The sequence below is a fragment of the Ambystoma mexicanum genome, chromosome 1q, assembly GCF_040938575.1.
Source record: "Ambystoma mexicanum isolate Mex_15411 chromosome 1q, UKY_AmexF1_1, whole genome shotgun sequence".
NCBI classification, from domain to species: Eukaryota; Metazoa; Chordata; class Amphibia; order Caudata; family Ambystomatidae; genus Ambystoma; species Ambystoma mexicanum.
Genome location: NC_090922.1, coordinates 490,181,033 through 490,203,765, shown reverse-complemented (window position 1 = coordinate 490,203,765; position 22,733 = coordinate 490,181,033). Strand labels below are relative to the sequence as shown.

General features: G+C 45.3%; 1 protein-coding gene across 1 annotated transcript in view; it reads left to right on the top strand.

Moving 5' to 3' along the window:
* LOC138529284 (phospholipase A2 inhibitor and Ly6/PLAUR domain-containing protein-like) overlaps positions 1-22,733 on the top strand; it is a 402,239-nt gene that overhangs the window by 322,122 nt on the left and 57,384 nt on the right. The window contains exon 4 of the mRNA XM_069640823.1: positions 1,935-2,078. Coding sequence (XP_069496924.1) covers positions 1,935-2,078 — 144 coding nt within the window. The remainder of the gene's footprint in view (positions 1-1,934; positions 2,079-22,733) is intronic.

The following is a 22,733-nucleotide window of genomic DNA, read 5'->3' as shown; positions in this document are numbered from 1 at the left end:
TGAGAATGACATTTATAACGGCATTTCATTTCCGTTACAACCCTACACTGAACTGGGCATGTTATTGAACATGGCAAGTTCAGTGCAAACCAAAAAAAAGTAATTTTTGCTTGCTTTTTCGTGGGGTGGCCGATGGGGGGGCCAGCATTTTTATAAGTGTGGCCATGGCCCCCCCTGGCCACCCCTTGGTGGCGCCCCTGACTTACGGCCAGTATCCCAAGGTGTTGCCTTTGGAGTCAGCCCTGGCTAGTCCCGTTTCCACAGCAGACACCATGGTACAACGTATTCAGCACATCCACCAGTTGACAAAGACTCTGTTACGGGATTCCCAAGGCCGATTGAAACAACAGGCTGACAAACACCGTCGCCTGGAACCGGTCTACTTGGTTGGTGATCGAGTCGGTTGTCCTCAAAGAATTTACCCCTCCCCAATCTACACACCAAACTGGCCCCTAAATTCCTGGGTCTGTTTCCTGTACTTCGTAAGATATCTCCTGTGGCCTACACACTGTGATTACCTAGCACCTGGCGAATGCATCTGTCTTGCATGTGTCCTTGTTGAAGCCATTTGTGCCGGTCCCTCATGGACGTTGGTCTAACCGTCCAGCTCCTGTGGACATTCATGGCCAGCCTGAGTATGAGGTCCGTTCCATCTGTGGCTGAAGACTTTGCAGGAGTTGGCTATACTACCCAATCGATTGGAATGCATGCAGGTCCTGCCGGGCAATGCGCCTACGTCATGGCACTGCCTTGTGGTCTTAGATCACATGACTTGATGGCAGGCAGTCTCCCGGGAAACGGTCACACCAAAACCAATTAGGTTCCCCTGCATAAGGCCGGCAGATGTGAGGAACAGTGCACCTTAATGCTCCTGTTATGCTCAGCCTTCTTTTTTGCTCTGATCCTCGTTCTTTGCCTTGCTCTGTCTCTAGAGGGTCCCCCTCCTTGTCCAGCTCCTTACCCTGCTCCTTCCTGCCTCCTGCCATGTCTTCCTGCCATATCTCTCTGGGGTGGCTCACTGTGGGTACTATCTTCTAAGATCCATCACAACCCAGTTCAGTGGTTATCCACTGCCTTCACACCCGGTAAATCCTGGGAGAGATGAGCCTGTGGGATGGGGGAACCGGTCCCCAACCCTATCTGGGGTTAATACTACTCGGGAGAAAGGGGACTGGGTCACCTGCCTGCACTGACCACAGCATTCTGGATGTCCCACGAGCCGGTGCCTCCAAGAAGATGGTCAAGCCATCTCAATGCTCCATCCAGCGTTCCGGTAAGCAGAGACTCACTGATCAGGCCCTTGACGCTTTGGAGCATTGATAATCAGTCAAGTGGTTCCTGAGTCAGAGGAGCGAGACAACATAGGAAAATCATCACATTGCTCCCCTAACATTGCTAATGAATTCTGAGACTATGATTAGGACTTCGACTGTGCTAAGATAAGTTTGTGCCCTGAAATCATATGGTATTATGTTCCTGGTGATTTGCAATGTTACACATGTTCCCCTCTGCAAGGAATTCAACATCTAAAATATTGCCAAAATGACACTAACTCTGCTCCCAGAAAAGCCTCACTCACTGCTGGTTCCTTAGTTAGCATAATCACGCTAAGACGTCGAGCTCTGCTTTGTGTATGCACAACATACGCAGCCTCTATAATACCTACAAACAGAGTTCTGCATTATGCAACTGAAAGCCATTTCTCTTCAAACATGTTTTACCAGTTATGCCCTGGGCATAACAATATCTGTTAATGGTCTCCTGACTGGAATGCATGCGCCTCCTCTACCCCACCAATGGCCACATTCAGGCAACTCCTGACTGTTTAGTGAGGCCTGTCTGCACGCCTGTCCTTGCCCCCGACAAGTAAGATCACGCCATTTTGCTCTGACACTGTGGGAGCAATGCAAATCAAATATGTCTTTTCGTTTCAGTGCCCCCAGTCAGTAGTCAACCAAATGGTCTGGTTTGCCGAGCATGCTTTGATGCCACTTCCACTTCCTGCCATAGCGAGGACACCATACAGTGCACCGGAAAAGAGACAAAGTGCATCCGCTACGCTGGCACAACAACTGCAGGTACAACTGGTGGACCCAGAAAAGTAATGTTTGGGAATGGGTGATGTGTAAAGCGCTTTAGATTAAAGCGCTACATTAAAAATTAATTATATTTGTTATTTATTATTCTGACTCAGTTAAGATAATATCTGGATGAACCCATTTTATAAAGCATTTGTTGTTTGAAAGTGACGTATGAAGGCAGCTATAGGCTGGTTCACTCATTGGATGACTCAGAATTTCGACAGCACATACTGCAGATGTTCTCTCTCTGAAACAGAGGAGTATCCAACATGGCAAGGATGGGGGTGCACTACGTATTGTTGTAATTGTTATCTTCATTTATATAGCGCCTTTTACCATTACGATAGAATCAGCGCGCTATGGAAAAAAAGACTATATTTTTATGGTAATTGGGTCTCCCAAATGAGCGGTTAATGAGTTGGGAAATATGTAATCACAAATCTCCTTGGTGGTCCCTCATAATCCCGAAAGCAACTATGCAGTCTAGAGCCAATTTGGCTTAAGGAGTAAATTTCACTACATGAAACATACTATCAGTATCTCAGCAGGTACTCTCCTTTCATCCAATTCTTTATTTGATCAGAGCTGCTAATTGGCACTGAATTCACGTTTCTGACCCACAAATGAATTGCAATGTTCACTAAAGGTGCAGCCTCCTTTTAAGCGTGCGGGGCAGTTCTCACTGCTTGATGACAGCTCCCTATTGAAAAACCTGTTTTGCTTTTTTTGAAAATGTGATTCTGATTAGGCTGCGTGTCTTTCAAACAAACATCGCAAGAATCCCACTACAGTGTTGTGTCTGGGGAGAATGGCAGGCATGGAAATGGCCTGACTCCATGCCCCGCCCCTCCTAAATTGAAGAATGTAAACATGTATTTGTCACTCTGTTGAGCCTTTCCAGTAACCCCCTCTTCCCTTTGTGCCTCCATTTCCCTTCAGGTCTCCCTTTTCCACTGAAAATACAAAAAACGGTTCTACGTTAATTGAACGAATGAAAAAACAAAAAAAAAATGTATATTTACTGATTCTAAAACAATGAAAAAGGTAGCACAATATTTTTTACTTTGGGCCCAAACCCCTCCCCACCAGATTTAACCCCTTACCCCAGCCCCACATACATTCTTTTTTAAATTCGTTATTTTTTCGTTATTTTTGGTTCGTTTAAAATTCATTCTTTTATTTTATTCTTTATTTTATTCTTTAAAATCACTGGATACCACAATTAAACCTGTTATCTTCTATGGTTTCACAAACAGCTTTGATACATGTACAATAGAGCAGAGAGTCCCCTCCATGGAAACCGTCAGTAATTATAATATCCCTCACTTTGCCCTACCCCATGTCAGCTCTATGTGCTGTGTGGCACAATGCTGAGTTGTAGCATGTATGGGGCATGGGCTAAAGCAATGCCACATAGCCCCAATCTGTAGAAATTATGGACTTGGCCACAGGCAGCTGCCAATGATGGCAGTTGATGTTTATTTGGAAACTTGCTACATGGTATGGCCCTACTCAAAGCTGCAAAGAGCTCATGCACAAAGTTGCAAGGGACCCCCACACACATGAACAAGGGTGCATACTACCCAAACATTGACTGCAGTGATTAAGACGTTTTGTGAACATAAATGCCAGTGAATCCTTCTCCAAAGGGGTATTCTGTTAACCAGATCCCCTTTGTCTCAACTCCATGCCAAAAGCATAGTGTACTTGTGCCTTGCTGCATTAGTAGCCTGATCCGCAGCACCCGCTCTGCTTGTGGCACAGAGCAGGTTCAAAGGTTGCAAGTAGCCAATGTTACCGATGCATGCGACAGCAAAGTCACTGCAGCACGGGGCCAACATTTAAGATATAGCCCCTGTACCCAAGCTGCTATGTTCATGAGTAGCCCATGCTGGTGGCAGGGTAATTTATAAGAATAATCTATGCCAGAGTTTAGGCATAGTGCATGGCGATACGTATGATCATGACCACCACATCCCAATTGATATTGCTCATGTGCCAGCTCCTGTGAGTCAGCTCTGCTATGGAAGGGAATGGGCCTCATTACGACTATGGGTGTAGCCATGCCGCTATCTGCGGCATGGCTACCCCCATACCGGGTATCGGGTCCGGGTTCCCTGAATGGGGAAATACCGGGCCATTACAACCTTGGAGGGCTCAGTATTTCCCCATTCAAGGAACCCATACCCGGTACATCCCAATTCCCATTTGAGCCCCCATAGGGCTCAATGGAAATGGGGAGGATGCAAACAACGGGCACGTTAATGACGGGCACGTGGTTTGCATCCTGGTCTGAAGCAAAAGAGAGAAGTATAGGGGTGCACAGACAAGTTAAATAAAGGTTTGAGAGTGGAAGGATTGTGAATAAGAATGTATCAACAAGAAATAGTGTGCAAATGTTATACAAAGACTTCTGGTGCAATCGGGCTGTCGTCACAAGGCCACTTGGGACAGAGAAAACTAAACAAATCCAAAGCTGTGTATTGCTACCCAGCAAGCCCAGATGCACTCAAAAGGGACAATAAGCACCCTCTATTTTAAATCAAAATTAATTTAAACATTTGGCGCCAACAGGGTGTAAATGCTACGGTGTACAAACACCGCCTAAGTTTCTCTAGTTTCCAAAAGAAAATGTCATTACACAATTTAACGGTGTTAATAAGGATACATTGTAAACACAGGTGTAAAATGAATGGAACAATCAGAACCAAGACATTAGAGTTAACTTTTGGATTTTAATCCTCTTAATCCAATAAGTCGTACATGAATAAACAAAAAGAAGTACGATCAGTGTACTCTATTTACATATGGAAAGAGCACTTGTGGGTGTTCCATATAACACAAGTAGGAACAAACGGCATAGATAGAAAACAGCTTGTATAGAGCAGCACAATTGCAAATCTGTATAGCAGTTTACAGTTTACAAAGCTCTAAATGCATAGGTTCAACCATTCAACAATTTACAAATGAAGTCTCATATTTAGATATAACAAATGAGGCCGACGCATTTCGGTTCAAAGAACCATCTTCAGGGGATAGACTTCATTTTTCATATTCATAACCATTAAGTCATAGCACAGTCTCAGTGGAGTAGTAAAAGAAAGAAGATTTTTCAGTAGAACTCTTCAGTTTGTAAGAAATCCATTATCAAAGTGAACAGAGTCAAAGTCACTAACCTTGCTGATACAAGAGCCGAGACACAGAAAAGAGATCCAGTCAAAAAGCAACGGGTAGCCTAATGCCACAGATTGCTGGGATATCTGTAGGGGTAAGATCAAAAGACCATCCATTTAGAAAAGCCAGATGGCTAACAGTCCATAGTAGAACAATCAAGTAGAAAAGTAAACGGGCGGCAAAAGTACCAAATTAGGGGTGATATAAGTGCATTAACAAATGAAGGCCCATACATGCAAACCGTAACGAGTAACGGAGGTAGAGACATCAAGTAAGCCAAACATGTGGAGAAATGCGTGAAGTTTAGGGGTAGCTGCACACCAACTCGAAAAGTGTACATCAGAAACAAGCACGCTAACACAGTCAGCAACTCTCTTCAGAGCGAGTAACGTGAACCGGGATATTCCGAGTGTGACAAGTAACGGAGGGAAACAGATAGCTTACCTTCGGATGCGTGAGAAAACAGATCATCTCGCCGCAGCCATGCGCGCGAAGTGACTCTGTTCACACAATCCAAACAAAAGCGTCGCCTTGGTAACCTCGCGCATGCGCGTGAGTGCACCAAGGCGACGTCCATCTTGGTATGGGAAAAAACGAGTGTGGCGTAACCATGGAGATAATGAAACAAACTACAGTGACAATGGCCCTCATTACGACCCTGGCGGAGGTCCACCATGGACCATGGCGCAGAGCTGCCAACTCCGCCATGGGGGTTGGCGGACTTACCACCCCATTCCGACCTTGGCGGGGCGGTAAGTCCCCAATCCCCATTTACCCTTCCCCATTCCCATTTTTGCCCCATAGGGTATAATGGGAGTGGGGAAGGAGTTAATTACGCCACCGTAAATTACGGTGGCGTAATTAACAACAGGTCCCGTAGCGCCATGGATTTTTCCGCCCGGAAAAACCAGGCGTGAGAACCGCCATGGCGCTACGGGAACTCGTAGTAAGGCGGAAGGGTACGCCATGCATTACGCTGGCGTAATACCCCTTCCGCCAGGGTCGTAATGAGGGCCAATGTCACTGAGAGAGAGCGGTCAGTGGGCCGGGCAGTATCGCATCGGAGGAAAACAAAGGGACGCAAAATAAGTCATCAGGAAGGTATGGAAAGAGTGTAAAGGGAACGCGCGCGTGGGGGCAGCAACCGTAGCTCAGAGGAACTACGGGGTGCCCCCACGGCGGGGAGGTAAACACAGTTCAAAGATCTATCAGCAGCCGTCAGCCAGCAAGTGTAAAAGGCAACACATAGGTCTAAGGTCCAACTAGGAACGGAAACAGCAGGAGATACAACTAGTGGGGTCTAAACCCAATAAACAAATCAAGTGGAGCAAAGTAATCACACAATGTATAAAAAGCGTGAAGGGATCCTTAGAAAGGATGGGCGCGGGCAAAGGTACAGCATCCTGACCCGGGAAAAAAAATTAATAAAGAGGATTCTGAGAAGGGACTGGGCTAACAAGACAACTAAAGCGAAGGCTAAAAAGATGACTAGACAGGTAACATCAGTCGGGGAGGAACTATGGTCATCGGGCGAGTAAAAAGATAAAATCAACCACAAGAAGGGGCAAAGAGAGTCACCTTGAAGCGATGGAATAAGTACAACAGTCCGCCATGTGAAAAGTCCATGTTCAGATGGTGCATGTTGTCAGATTTGAGACATAACAATAGTCATGAACAGAAAGGGTAGGCGGTGCTATTAAGATGACATGTTATTGACATGTTATTACAAGCAAAGCATAACAATAAACAGTTTTCCAAACACATACATTTACACAAAACACATAAGGTCGAATTCGGTATTCATGCCACGTGGGCTCAACGAGTCCAACAGTTCAATCCACAATATCTCCCGTTGCAACAGTTTACACTGCACATCACCTCCCCTGCTTCCTGCTGTGATTTGCTCCAAGATAACACATTTCAATTGTGCAATGGTGTGCCATGCTACAGTAAAGTGTAGTGATACTGGTGACTTGAGACTCTTAGTACGAATATTCGATTTGTTTTCAGACCATCTAACTTTAACTTTTCTGGTGGTCATGCCTACGTAGTATAACCCACATGGACATTTTAATGCATAAATAACATTTTGAGCATCACATGTGCATGAGTGTTTGAGAAAAATGGGTTTACCAGAGTGGGGGCGTGATATGCTGTTGCCTTTAATGATTACCGCAATGTTGGCAATTGTAACATGGAATGGTACCCTTAAACACTTTCTGTGGACTAGAAGATGGAATTTCAGCTTTGACAAGGCTCTTGCGTAATGACCTACTATTCCTGTAGGCAAAAGTTGGAGGTTCATGAAACAGTTGCTGTAATTGTGGATCCATTCTAAACATGCTCCAGTTCTTTTTGATGACCCTCTTAATCTTCATGCTCTGCATGGAATAGGTAGTCACGTAAACCAGTGCTTCGCCCGACTTGGGTGGTTTTGGAGTCAGTAATGTCTCTCTCCCAGTGCTTCTGACTTTGTTTGCGACTTCAGTGATCTTCAGCTGGTCAAACCCCCTCGATGAAAATTTAATTTCCAATAGCCGTGATTGGCATTCATACTCGGCAGTCTCCGAGATAATCCTTCTGTAACGCAGAAATTGGATAAACGGGACGCTATCAACAGTTCTCTTAGGATGAAAGCTTGTGGCAAGCAAAAGGCTATTTCTATCTGTCTTCTTGGTGTAGATTCTTGTCTCAAGAGTGTTGTTACTGGCATATATCTCCACATCCAGAAAGTGGATGGCAGTATCACTTGTCTCTGTGGTGAATTTAATACGAGGATGAATCGAGTTCATCATTTCGTAAAAGTTTTGCAATTCTTCTCCCGGGCCGGACCAGATTCCAAAAATATCATCAATGTATCTCAAATACAGTGGCAGATTCCCCATCCATCTTGGTGAACTGAGAATATTTTCATGTTCAAGGTAGTACATGTAGGTGTTGGCATAGCATGGTGCCATTGCTGCCCCCATGCTAGTACTGGATATCTGAAGGAAGAAACGATCTTGGAATTTAAAGACATTGTTCGTAAGCACTAATTTTAATAAAGTTAGTACAAACAGTCTGTCTCCTTGACATTGCTCTGATTGAAGTAGGAGCCATTCAGTTGCTTCAAGACCTGCTTCGTGTGTGATGTTAGTATAGAGAGATGTCACATCCATGGTGAACATCACATCTCTTCCTTTGACGAATTGCACATTTTTTAGTTTGTGTAAAAAGTGCATAGTGTCCTTTACGTAAGTCTTAGATTCCTGTATGAGAGGTTGCAGAATTTTGTCCAAGTATTGGGCCAATGGTTCAAGGAGACTTGCAGTGGCAGCTATAATGGGACGTCAAGGAGACAGACTGTTTGTACTAACTTTATTAAAATTAGTGCTTACGAACAATTTCTTTAAATTCCAAGATCGTTTCTTCCTTCAGATATCCGGTACTAGCATGGGGGCAGCAATGGCACCATGCTATGCCAACACCTACATGTACTACCTTGAACATGAAAATATTCTCAGTTCACCAAGATGGATGAGGCATCTGCCACTGTATATGAGATACATTGATGATATTTTTGGAATCTGGTCCGGCCCGGAAGAAGAATTGCAAAACTTTTACGAAATGATGAACTCGATTCATCCTCGTATTAAATTCACCACAGAGACAAGTGATACTACCATCCACTTTCTGGATGTGGAGATATATGCCAGTAACAACACTCTTGAGACAAGAATCTACACCAAGAAGACAGATAGAAATAACCTGTTGCTTGCCACAAGCTTTCATCCTAAGAGAACTGTTGATAGCGTCCCGTTTAGCCAATTTCTGCGTTACAGAAGGATTATCTCAGAGACTGCCGAGTATGAACGCCAATCACGGCTATTGGAAACTAAATTTTCATCGAGGGGGTATGACCAGCTGAAGATCACTGAAGTCGCAAACAAAGTCAGAAGCACTGGGAGAGAGACATTACTGACTCCAAAACCACCCAAGTCGGGTGAAGCACTGGTTTACGTGACTACCTATTCCATGCAGAGCATGAAGATTAAGAGGGTCATCAAAAAGAACTGGAGCATGTTTAGAATGGATTTACAATTACAGCAACTGTTTCATGAACCTCCAACTTTTGCCTACAGGAATAGAAGGTCATTACGCAAGAGCCTTGTCAAAGCTGAAATTCCATCTTCTAGTCCACAGAAAGTGTTTAAGGGTACCATTTCTTGTTACAATTGCCAACATTGCGGTAACATCATTAAAGGCAACAGCATATCACACCCCCACTCTGGTAAACCCATTTTTCTCAAACACTCGTGCACATGTGATGCTCAAAATGTTATTTATGCATTAAAATGTCCATGTGGGTTATACTACGTAGGCATGACCACCAGAAAAGTTAAAGTTAGATGGTCTGAACACAAATCGAATAGTCGTACTAAGAGTCTCAAGTCACCAGTATCACTACACTTTACTGAAGCACGGCACACAATTGCACAATTGAAATGTGTTATCTTGGAGCAAATCACAGCAGGAAGCAGGGGAGGTGATGTGCAGCGTAAACTGTTGCAACGGGAGATTTTGTGGATTGAACTGTTGGACTCGTTGAGCCCACGTGGCATGAATACCAAATTCGACCTTATGTGTTTTGTGTAAATTTATGTGTTTGGAAAACTGTTTATTGTTATGCTTTGCTTGTAATAACATGTCAATAACATGTCATCTTAATAGCACCGCCTACCCTTTCTGTTCATGACTATTGTTATGGCTCAAATCTGACAACATGCACCATCTGAAAAAGGACTTTTCACATGGCGGACTGTTGTACTTATTCCATCGCTTCAAGGTGACTCTCTTTGCCCCTTCTTGTGGTTGATTTTATCTTTTTACTCGCCCGATGACCATAGTTCCTCCCTGACTGATGTTACCTCTCTAGTCATCTTTTTAGCCTTCGCTTTAGTTGTCTTGTTAGCCCAGTCCCTTCTCAGAATCCTCTTTATTAATTTTTTTTCCCGGGTCAGGATGCTGTACCTTTGTCCGCGCCCATCCTTTCTAAGGATCCCTTCACGCTTTAATACATTGTGTGATTACTTTGCTCCACTTGATTTGTTTATTGGGTTTAGACCCCACTAGTTGTATCTCCTGCTGTTTCCGTTCCTAGTTGGACCTTAGACCTATGTGTTGCCTTTTACACTTGCTGGCTGACGGCTGCTGATAGATCTTTGAACTGTGTTTACCTCCGCGCCGTGGGGGCACCCCGTAGTTCCTCTGAGCTACAGTTGCTGCCCCCAAGCGCGCGTTCCCTTTACACTCTTTCCATACCTTCCTGATGACTTATTTTGTGTCCCTTTGTTTTCCTCCAATGCGATACTGCCCGGCCCACTGACTGCTCTGTCTCGGTGACATTGTCACTGTAGTTTGTTTAATTTTCTCCATGGTTACGCCACACTCGTTTTTTCCCATACCAAGATGGACGTCGCCTTGGTGCACTCACGCGCATGCGCGAGGTTACCAAGGCGACGCTTTTGTTTGGATTGTGTGAACAGAGTCACTTCGCGCGCACGGCTGCGGCGAGATGATCTGTTTTCTCACGCATCCGAAGGTAAGCTATCTGTTTCCCTCCGTTACTTGTCACACTCGGAATATCCCGGTTCACGTTACTCGCTCTGAAGAGAGTTGCTGACTGTGTTAGTGTGCTCGTTTCTGATGTACACTTTTCGAGTTGGTGTGCAGCTATCCCTAAACTTCACGCATTTCTCAACATGTGTGGCTTACTTGATGTCTCTACCTCCGTTACTCGTTACGGTTTGCATGTATGGGCCTTCATTTGTTACTGCACTTATATCTCCCCTAATTTGGTACTTTTCCCGCCCGTTTACTTTTCTACTTGATTGTTCTACTATGGACTGTTAGCTGTCTGGCTTTTCTAAATGGATGGTCTTTTGATCTTACCCCTACAGATATCCCAGCAATCTGTGGCATTAGGCTACCCGTTGCTTTTTGACTGGATCTCTTTTCTGTGTCTCGGCTCTTGTATCAGCAAGGTTAGTGACTTTGACTCTTTTCACTTTGATAATGGATTTCTTACAAACTGAAGAGTTCTACTGAAAAATCTTCTTTCTTTTACTACTCCACTGAGACTGTGCTATGACTTAATGGTTATGAATATGAAAAATGAAGTCTATCCCCTGAAGATGGTTCTTTGAACCGAAACGCGTCGGCCTCATTTGTTATATCTAAATATGAGACTTCATTTGTAAATTGTTGAATGGTTGAACCTATGCATTTAGAGTTTTGTAAACTGTAAACTGCTATACAGATTTGCAATTGTGCTGCTCTATACGAGCTGTTTTCTATATACGCCGTTTGTTTCTACTTGTGTTATATGGAACACCCACAAGTGCTCTTTCCATATGTAAATAGAGTACACTGATCGTACTACTTTTTGTTTATTCATGTACGACTTATTGGATTAAGAGGATTAAAATCCAAAAGTTAACTCTAATGTCTTGGTTCTGATTGTTCCATTCATTTTACACCTGTGTTTACAATTTATCCTTATTAACACCGTTAAATTGTGTAATGACATTTTCTTTTGGAAATTAGAGAAACTTAGGCGGTGTTTGTACACCGTAGAATTTACGCCCTGTTGCCGCCAAATGTTTAAATGAATTTTGATTTAAAATAGAGGGTACTTATTGTCCCTGTTGAGTGCATCTGGGCTTGCTGGGTAGCAATACACAGCTTTGGATTTGTTTGCATCCTGGTCTGCTCACGGGACCCACTAAGGATGTTTAGTTTTACCAGGTGTCCTTAGTGGGTCCCGCAAGGAGACCTCGTAATGAGGCGGTAGGGGTTTAATGGGGCCGGCAGCTGTACCGGCCCTGTTAACCCCCTAACGCCAGGGTCGTAATGACCTCCCAATGCGTGTTCGGGTCAGGCGGGCTGATACTGCCATGCGGCAGGACAGGAATCCCGAGGACCCAGCCTCTCTTTGATTCTCTTTGGGTGGGCCAGTACCCCCACCCCAGAGACAGCCGCACAGCAGGCAGCTGTCCTGGGCCCAGATCTCAAAGGAGCACACGCATTCAGGAGGAGTAGCCTCACTCCAGGGTACTGCATATCCAAAGGTCTTTGTTTTCAGTAGGAGGAAAGGGGACGGAGGTACGATAGGCAGGAGTGCTCTTGACACTAGAAGAAGCCTTCCACCATCCTGTTCCTCACTGTCTCTCTTTCCCATTCCTGTCTCCTGCACTTCCTCTGGAGCAAAGTACTTTGGGTGCAAGATCAACAGGGCAAGGTCCACTCGAGCCAGGAACGGGGATTGTTCCCCTAAAGCAGGCTAGCTTTAGATCAGTCACCTGAGGATGTGTGCCCTTAAAAGAAGGAGTTGTGCACCCCTTCAGCAGAATTCCCTCAGTTCTCCAAGGATCCTTTAAGGCGAAAGGGATGTCCTGAAGATTCTCATTTGGACTTCCTTTGGGACAGTTGCACTGTGGAAAGCCCGCCACTGGAGGCGATGAAGGAGCGGTCCAAGACGGAAAGAATATCTTTCCCCTTTCCACTCCCAGGGAACATTGGGTGTGACTAGAGCTGTGGACCAGGGCCAACCATTCTGCAACGGATCTTCTGTGCCATAAGAGCAGAATTTGAACTTGATTTATCCTGTCATCAAGTCTTTTGCAAAGGCCTCACAGCAACCAGAGGGCCAGACCAGACAAAGCTTCCTGTTCTCCTGCACCAAACCGGTCACTCCATGTTCCCTGCCACCTGAACAATAGGCAAGGTGCTGGTGTCTGCGTTCCTCCAACCAGCTGAACTATTGCACTGCATATAAACTGGAATAGGCCAAAATGACAGCACAAAAAGTTCTGACAATGCTAAAAGTCTGAAAATACATATCACCAAAGGTACGAACACCCCACTCACCATACTATACGGTATAGTGAGAGGGAGTTTCTGGGGACACCCCCGCAGCTCACCCGAGCTAGAAAAAAAAAAAAAGCCAGGGGCTGCGGGAGTTTCCCCGGCAACACCCCGCTCAGTACTCTGTACAGTATAGTGAGCAGGGGTTGCGGGGGACACCCTAAAAAAATAGCAAAAAACGGGGTTGTGTTGTTGGTGTGATGTGGGTGTGTGTGGGGGTGTTGTGAAAATGTTTGCATGGGAAATGTACAAACATTTGTGGTGTGTACATTTCTCATGCAAACATTTCCGTCGCAAACTTTTCCGCAACAGACAAATCACGTAGATCCTCTAACCCAGCTCGACACTGCATAGTGTCCTAGTGAAGCACATCACCTGCTAGGCCCAAAGCATCTGCTCAACCCAGATCCCAAACTGAATCTCTGAGTGTCACTCACTGACTCTAACCAGGGTTTCCAACCATGGCTCGGCCCAGCGAGCCTGAGAACCACCACCTCATTGACAGAAAATCAACACCCTTGGTCATCAATTCAACGACCATCGCCCGCCAACTGCTGGAGTGTCACTCGCCGAACTCTCCCAACTGCCAAAGCCTGGCTCAGCCTGGCCAACTTTGAAGCTTTCTTGAGACCGCCCGATCTGCGTCACTTCACCCACTGCTGTTTGACTGCACAGTGCACCTGCATTGGACCCTACTTGATGCCGGCTTTCTGCCAGGGCCTCCACTATCCTACGAGCCTGACTGAGCCTGATCAGCTTGAATAAAGGTTTGAACGCGGTTCTGATGCATCAGTCCACCAAGAACTGAATCCAGATACTGTGACAGTAACTACCCCCCACAGTCCACTGGGACCCTAGACACTGACACTGGTTTGGTCACGATCACACCTATTTTCAACCCAATCTCCTTTTTGTGGTAGTACCTTACCTACCACCCCTGAAACTATGCTCAGAATGCTACTTTTCTCCAGCCTGTTGCCTCTTCTCTGTTCTTTCCTTTGGGGTGGATTTTTGTATAGTAACCTCTTTTTGTTCTACTTATATTGTACTGTGATACTGTGTTGTTTGGGTCACTACTGGTTCAACTTCACACCCCTCATAAGAGTGTAAGCTTCCATAGGCCTGCATTACAACAAAAGGCGAAGGAGGTATATCTCTTGATTGTCTCTGTTTTACCTTTATGGTTTCGTTTGTAGAGGTGTAAGTGCTGAGTGGACCATTTTACCACTAATAATCCTTGACTCCTGCGAGGCAGAATCCAATTCATCAGATATATGGACAGCCGTGCCTTTGCATGAACACCAATGTTTTTCAGTGGGGAATGACTCAACAGAGCAGAAACTTTACTCAGCTCAGAACTCAGAAACTCATCAGAGCCACCAAGTCTCCTCAGCCCCACCTTTGTTTGTGTTTGCTTGCGTGTCCCCTCAGATGGGGCCCACAGGTTGTAAGACATTCTTCCTGCCACTTGTCCCCTCTATACATTTTGTTGAATCGTTGAGATGCCCCCCTCCTTTGACCTGATACTGCTCAGGAGGTGTGACTGGCATGTGTGGATGTTTTAATTCATTAATTCACTTTATTTAATCATTAAACATTGTGTGACTCTTTTACCCACATTTGGATTTACACCATTTTAATTCTGGACTTCACTAGGTTCCAGTTACTTACTTTATTTGTGTTGAAAATGTTTAGTTATTGCACACTCACCCTGGGTTTTGTACTTGATACATTCTTCCTGAAACCCCTTGAACCTGTCTATGTATGTTTCCAAACCCTTGAAAAGCTGAGCCATGCCCTATTTTGGCATGCCTATCTTCCCTTTGCATAGAAGCCTGTTCTGCGTCACGATGTTCTTTCCAGACCCTCTTCCAGTGTGTCCGTTTCGGCATCCGGTTGTGCTCTACGTTAGACCTCGCTCTGAGGCATTGTTGATAGATGTTTTGTCATGTTTTGTCCTATTTTGCACCCAGACCTGATTGCTGTTGTGGACCCTCTGCTAAATTAGCTGTGTTCCCTACTCTAAGACAGCTCACCTCCAACTGTCAGAGAGTTGATCCAACTCTAAATCCCAATAACGAGAGAGGAGCGAGGGGGAAGATCTGCATCAATGCTACTACTTCTGGCTATCTCAATAACCTGAGCCCTCCTGCCCCATAACTGTGAGGAGAAGGAAGGTTGCCATGGCTGCCATTCACCACACCTTGCCACCTACATTGTTCGAAGACCAGAGGAGAAAGAAATGGTATCTAGATCGCTGGGAGCTCTTGCCTGCACCTTCCCCGCAGTGTGGAAATAAACTGCGGTAGAGCTTCTTCGTATCTGCCTTATATCCCCTTCGTTAACACCTGACTGAATTGGCCCACATACCTTAGGCCTTGACCCAGTGAATGTTTCCCCTTTAGGTACTGTTTGGATAATTCCCATACGTCTCTAAAATACAGTGTAAAGAAGTGACGTTATTGAAATTAAGCCCTGTTACCCTGTATCTCAAATTGCACTTTTCAGTGGCCGGCTGTGTGATGTGTGGCTTTGGAGCATTGATAATCAGTCAATGGGTTCCTGAGTCAGAGAAGTGAGATAGAAGTTACGTTATTGCAAATAAGCCCTTGGTGCTGAGCATCAATATTCAAACTGCAAGTGAATAATAAGAGGGTTTTGGGGTGGTGTTTACTTGTTCCCTGCTTGTTCTGGAAGTGAATTAAGTTAATCCGGTGCCCAGCATAGCTGCACTTTGGTACATATATCTGGAAACTGTGTTCTTCTCATGTGAATTGTATAATGCAGTTTACAGTTAACAGTGACAACTAGGGACAGTTCTGAGACAATGCAGTGTGCTAAGAATGATTTTGTGTGAATTCTCAACACACCAGGTGTAGTTTGACTAAATAAAGATGATCAGTGTCCCTTTGGAAGTTAAGTTAGTTCATTTGAACAGTTTCAGTTGGCTCTGTATGCATAATATCCCCAGAAAATTCCAATCCGTCTGTATGTATTCTGTCTGTTTCATATTCAACCTGGTTTAAAGATTTCCCAAATAGAACTGTCTAATTACTACTTTCATATCATCTTGCCCATATCAGTTAGCTGCTGCAATTGTGCCACATATCATTTATATTTATCTTTCATTTTATTTTGCCTTGTTGTGTATAATTTGCATTTACAATGCATAATATTCTGTCAATTCATTTTTTACTAAACTAAGTTTTGGTCAGCATCCCTGGTGTCAGTAATCATTGAATTGGGTCTGCAGTCATTCTTGTGCCTGCATTAAGCCTCCCATTATCGTGCTTATTTGCACTGCTTCTTCATTGTCCATTACATTACTTGGTGTGCTCCAAAGTCCCCAGTCCCCCAGTCCACATATTTCCCTCCTCCAGGCATTCCCATTTGCAAGGTTTTCACAGTATCAATCCCTTCCACACTGTTGATTTGAACTTGAGAACATTTATCCGGTCACCCCTTTTTAATTCAGTGCTAATTTCATAGGGGTACTCGCTGGTAAGTACCATGGTTGGTCCAGGCCTCAACCCAGTGAGGACTCTACAAGTAGCCTGCATCTCTCTACATAACCTTCTGTTACAATGGAGGAACCGCTGATTTATTTTAGCTCGACAATACTTGCAGCAATTTACAGCCATGTCTGGATTTTTCATTCCCCCCCCCTGCCCATTTTTCACCACTTTTCTACCAATCTTGCTTCTCTTCTTTTTTTATTCTCCGCCAAATTTGCAGCACTTTTTCTCCCCGTATTGGTTCATATCCCCAGCATTATACTGTTCCTACATTGTTATTTGCATATGGTGTTTACCAGTAAATAAGGGTGTTACCACAGACAAGCAGGAGGGATCTACATTGAAATAACAACAAATTTCCACGAGGCTTGAAACACCACATTATTTTTAATCGAATTTCCAACATTTTCTTTTAGTTTTTCTATGCGATAAGTGATGACCTGGGGAGAACATGGTATACACTATAGCCCATCTTACCCTAGTCCACCGTTCTCACCAAACCCCTCCAATACCATACCTAATGTTCCTATATATTTTTTCGATACTTCCAATATAGGAGGTACTGGGATGAGGAAGAGTAGGGACTACCCAAGCAGAGCCCCCTTACAAAACACTAAAACGAAGGAGAGCTCTGTTGACTGCTGGGAGTCTTGTCAACTCAGTACTGTGATGAGGAAGAGATACAGAGTACTGAGGCGCATCCCGCGGAAGCAAAGGGAGCAGACCAGACAATCTGGGACAGCTAACTCCAACTATGAAATAAAAAGGGATGAATGACTTTCCACTAGAGCCAGCTCTCCATGTAGGAACTGTGAGAATCGTTTCTGTATGCATGAGAAAAGGAGAGAAGACCGGGCCGCTGAGGAAGAAGCCAGAAGGTCCGGAGCCAGTCCCAGTGAGAAGTGATGTCCCGAGATTTGTGCTGCAGAGCCACCGCTGACCAAACTAAGCTCACAGGTGCACCACGAGTTCCGCCGGTGATTGCAGGTGCAGGAAAGCAGCCAGAGCCCTCGCATACAATGAAACAAGGTACGCGAGTGGGCTGAAAGGTAACAGGCACCAGAGAAGGTGTTGGCAAGCAGAAAGGGGCGAGAACAGCCCAGATTGCAGGGTCTTGGACCCGAAAAACTCTTGTAAACAGACTTTCATGGCCCTTGAAATACCTGATAGTAATTGGCAGGAGGGTGAACCAAGTCCACCAGGAAGGAGAGCTATCCAAGAAAGGCGAATCGGGGACTCACAACCCTAAGAAGAAAAGATTGTTGGTCACTTTTCTTAGTCACAGTACCAGGCAGAGAACTGAACCAGTTGTCTGTGAACCCAAGGAAAAGCAAGGGGAAGCAAGGGGAAAGAAAGCATTACCCCTGACATGGTTTGTAAACTTTGATCTTCCTAGTCACAGTACCTGGCCAAGTGGTAAGCCAGGTAGGTGGTGACACCAAGCTAAGAAGAACCAGGGAAAGGGAGTCATTCCCCCTGATGTTTGTGGACACTGTGAAAGGCCAAGAGAAGGGAGTCATTCTCTTGGCAGTGTGAGCAGCTGGAAGAGACCTGGGGAAGGGAGACATTACCTCCAGGAGTTGTGAACCTCACGAGAGAAGCCAAGAGAATGGATACATTCTCTTGGCTGTATGAAGAGCTTGTGGCAAACCAGGGGAAGGGTGATACTCCACCTGGTGTTGGTGAACATTGTGAAAGAAGACCAAGAGAAGCGAGTCATTCTCTTGGCAGTGTGAATTGCACAGAGAGGCCGCCGGAAGGGAGTCACTTACCCTGGAATTGGGAAACCAATTGAGAAACCTAAGGAAAGTTAGGGGGAGGGAGTCATCTCCTAACACAGTGTAGACACAAGACTTTCTTTTTATGTGTCTTGGTGATTTGCACCTTTCTGAGAAGAACATTTTTTTCACCCCATCCAGGAGTGAACTTCTGGATCAACAAAATCACCCCTTCTTCCTTAGTTAATTTAGAATGTAAGCAAAGGAAATAGGTTTTGACACAACAGTGGATTATTTGGTTTTGTCAGACCTCCTGACAACATTCTTAGTTTGAGGCATGGAAAGCTCTCTAAACAATAGGAACATGTAGGGTTTTTCCTTTTAATTTTGATCTAATAAAAGTCTATAGTCGAAAGCGTGCCACTTGTGTGTCAGTCTCCCACTTCTACACCCTTACAATGAGTTGAGGAGTTGATTCTAAAAGGGATCATTTGGTGGTAATTTCGGATGACCAGCATTAGGGAGAGGTAGTAACTCCTTCTCTGCATAAAATTGCATCCAAGCTGGGATACTAGTTGCTAGTTATATATAAGTAGGAAAAGTAAGTTCATGGGGTGGCTGAGTTGGATGTTGATGTGAAGCAATTCACAATCTTGAATGGCCATCGATGGTACTGATGAGATGTTGAGATAATTTTTGTGGGCTACGGCAAGGCATCCCCCTTTTTCCTTCTTGATTTTCTTGTATGAGTTTAAAGTTGTTAAGGGGAGTTTTGTAAGTCACAAACTATTGTACAGCCATGTTTCTGTAAGGAATAGTATGTCTGTGCCTCCTTTGATCAGATTTCCAGGCACTTCCGTTTGTGTTTTGCCATCATGCATACAATTACCAGAATGCAGTGTATCTTGTTCTTTCATTGGTGTCTTGATGCATGGTGTGCTATTGGGACGTTTGTGGTCCTGGCATCTGGGTATTGAGGGTTGTGCTGGGGCTTGTCGATGTCTGTTCTGTTTCATTGCTAAAGAGTATCAAAAGGTTGGATGTGGGGTCGGTCTGTCCTGTGTCATTGCTTGCAAGGCCTGTGGTGTTCCTGGTGTGGTCTTGTGGGGTGCAGACTTGGCAGTGTTTGCTTTCGTGCTCTAATTTTTTCTGGTGTGTTTAGTGTGATGCGAGGTTCTCTTTTCGGATGTTCCCTATTTGGTGGGGGTGTGCTGCAGTATGATCCTGGGGTTCTTTTTTGCCATGCCTGTTTCTTTCTTGTTGACCAGTGCATTGCAGGCTGGGAGTGTTTACAGATTGAAAGGTTTTGTGCGATGTGCAGGGAATTTAGTCATGTTCTCGTGAAAGGACTTTCCTCCCTGATAAGATGTTAATTGAGTTCTACAATGTTGTGACATTGAAAGCAATTCAATTGGTCTGAGCACTTGCCTTGTAACAGTTTAATTTGAAGCTCTTGTTCCTTTTCTTCTCGTTTGTATTTCTTGGACCGATGCATTGTGCACATACCAACGTCAGGGGCCTGCCTTGTTCTCTTTACCTGAAGTGCCTTTTGTTTCATATGGCCTATATGCAAGCCACACAAGTTAGTCTAAAGTGACACATTTTACACTATATGCAAAGGGAAATTGTCTCTTTTAAAAGGCCAGCCATATAGCCTATGCCCATGTATATAGTGAGTACAGTGCATGGCCAGTATTCGGCCAAACCAAAATATATAGCAATTAATTTGTATAAAAGTATTGTGCATTATATTATTTTTCTTTATTTTCATCGGCTCATCATCTTTATTTGAAGGCTAGACGCAGCTGCTGTGGTGGTGGGTGCCTGTCTATTGCTCACATGTCCAGGTTATGATCGACTACAGTACTAGTGCCATAAGCGGCCCATCTGGCCACCACTTGTGAGAGCCACAAACAGGAGCATCTTTCAAATATTTCTCTGGGCCTCCCCAATGCCTGAAATCTGATTCCCATTCTTGTTCAGCACCTTCTAATGGTCTTTCTACTCGTTGCTTACTTAACTTGGGGTTGTTGGGTGATAGGCACGCAGAGCAGCTAGTAGTTCACGTTCCTTCACCTTCCTCCATCTAACTACAACACTGCATTGGAGGCAGCCAACGCATGCCCTCATGTTGGAACAGGCATTCACAGCCGCCCTTTCCACAAGGGGATCGGACGCCACCACAGGCCTGATAGCTGCGGCCTTTGCGTGTGGTTGGGACTGACTCCTCTTCTGTTGTGATTTGACTATGAGTTGGGAAACACCAAGCATCTTCAGATGTGCTGGCAGCTGTTTTCCCCCCAACTCTGAAGGGTGCAGTTGGAGCAGAGGTGGTGGATGCCATATGGGCCATATTGGTCACTTTGGGCAACCAACAAATACGGTTATGCTTTGCAGTCATACCTAATATTCAATACTTACTCTTGTTGTCCCACCCAACACTATTGCTACAAAGCTTCAACCCAGGAGGAACACGCTGTAGACAATAATGGGGCAGTTCATGGTCATGTGTTCTATACTTTGTCCTTCCCATGCCCCATTCCGAGGAAGGGGGCCTTCAGTATCAGCACAGCCAGTCTCTGCCTCCTCCCTCCCCCATGTCTACTGCCCTCAAATATATCCTTATTTTACGCCTCCTGGCCCGCATCAGCCCCTTTGTGTGCACTGTGCGGGGGACCCTATGCTGCCCATGCCCAGCGGGGGTCCCAGTGTCTGCTGGGGTCCCCCCTCAGATGGGCTTGCAGGGGGGCCTCCACTTTTTGTGTTACAACACTGCTTGTGTGCTACCTTCTGCTACCACTGTCCTGCCCCCTACTAGGCCACCTTGTGTTTCACCCATTCTTTTACCTTGTATTTGTTCTGCATGGTCATCCTCCTTCTGCCCTCCCTCCCTATATGTTCCACCTGCTGTCTCTCATCTCATCTTTCTGCCCTGCATCTGCTGCCTCATGTTAAACCACATGCCATGCCCTTTCTCCCTCTCCCCTCCTGCTGCCTTGCTATCTCCTACTTCTCTTGCTCTACATCTGCCTCATTGCCTTCCTTCTCCTGCAAACCTTGACCCTCAGCTTCCCCCAGCAAAAGCACCTCAATTTCTGTTGCCACCACCTCCTGTCCTTCTACCACAATCTCATCTATCAGTCACACAGCTGCTCCCACCACTTTCTCTCACATCAGCTGACGGACCTCCTCCAATGACTCCATGCAGCTGTGTGCTCCACCCTTTTTACACCTCCTAGTTGCGCTGTTGCTATCCATTGCTTGCCAACTCTTCACCAAGTCCCAAACTATTAAAGCCTCGGCATCCTGACCCTGATTGTCCCGAAGCCTATCATGCACAGAGAGCCATTTCTGCAGAGCCTCATAGTACTTATGTTTCTTACATTACGGTTGGGAAATATCATGTCACCTATCGGGTACACAAGGCGGTATATGCTCAGTCAGGCAACCTTGGCCAGCATAGGAATAAGGCCAAGAACTCTGACACTCAAGGCGCTATAGCAACTATGCTGGGTTGGACTCTTCTGAGAATCATGTAGTAACCATAAACGTGTCAGGAATTACCCAGCCACCCGCCATAAACTATCACCAGGAACCAAGAAAAAAAAGCCTTTGACACATAGAACAGAGCCTCTGGAAAAAGGACCGTCCTACCGGGCAAACACATCATAGTCCGCACCAGCCAAATAATCCTCAGAGATCCATTACCATGAACCAGCAAGAGAGACACAGCCAGATGACTGGGCTCTGGAAAGTAACCAGGAACAGGGGCATCCTACCATGTAAGCACAGACACTCACTCCTACCATTATGCTTATTCTCCACTTTACACCAACAAACAATAGAAAGCAGCTATACCCCTTGATCAATTTTGGCCTAGCTGCACACATACCGTACACTATTCCTTGAACACCTCAACACTCTGTTAGAGCGCAGCTATACAGCCCGAATAAATCGACCTTGCTGCACACATAGGGCCTCATTACGACCCTGGCGGTAAGGGGTTTACGCCAGCGTTAGCTGCGCCGACCCCTTACCGCCAATTACGAGGTCCCTTAGCGCCATGGCGCTTTTAACACCTGCTTTTAGCAGGTGTTAAAATCCATGGTGCTAAGGGACCATGGAGTTAATTACGCCACCGTAATTTACGGTGGCGTAATTAACGCCTTCCCCACTCCCATTATGCCCTATGGGGCAAAAATGGGAATGGGGAAGGGTAAATGGGGATTGGGGACTTACCGCCCCGCCTAGGTCGGAATGGGGCGGTAAGTCCGCCAACCACCATGGCGTAAACATAGTTTACGCCATGGTGGTAAAGTCACGGCCCAGGCGGTAACTTA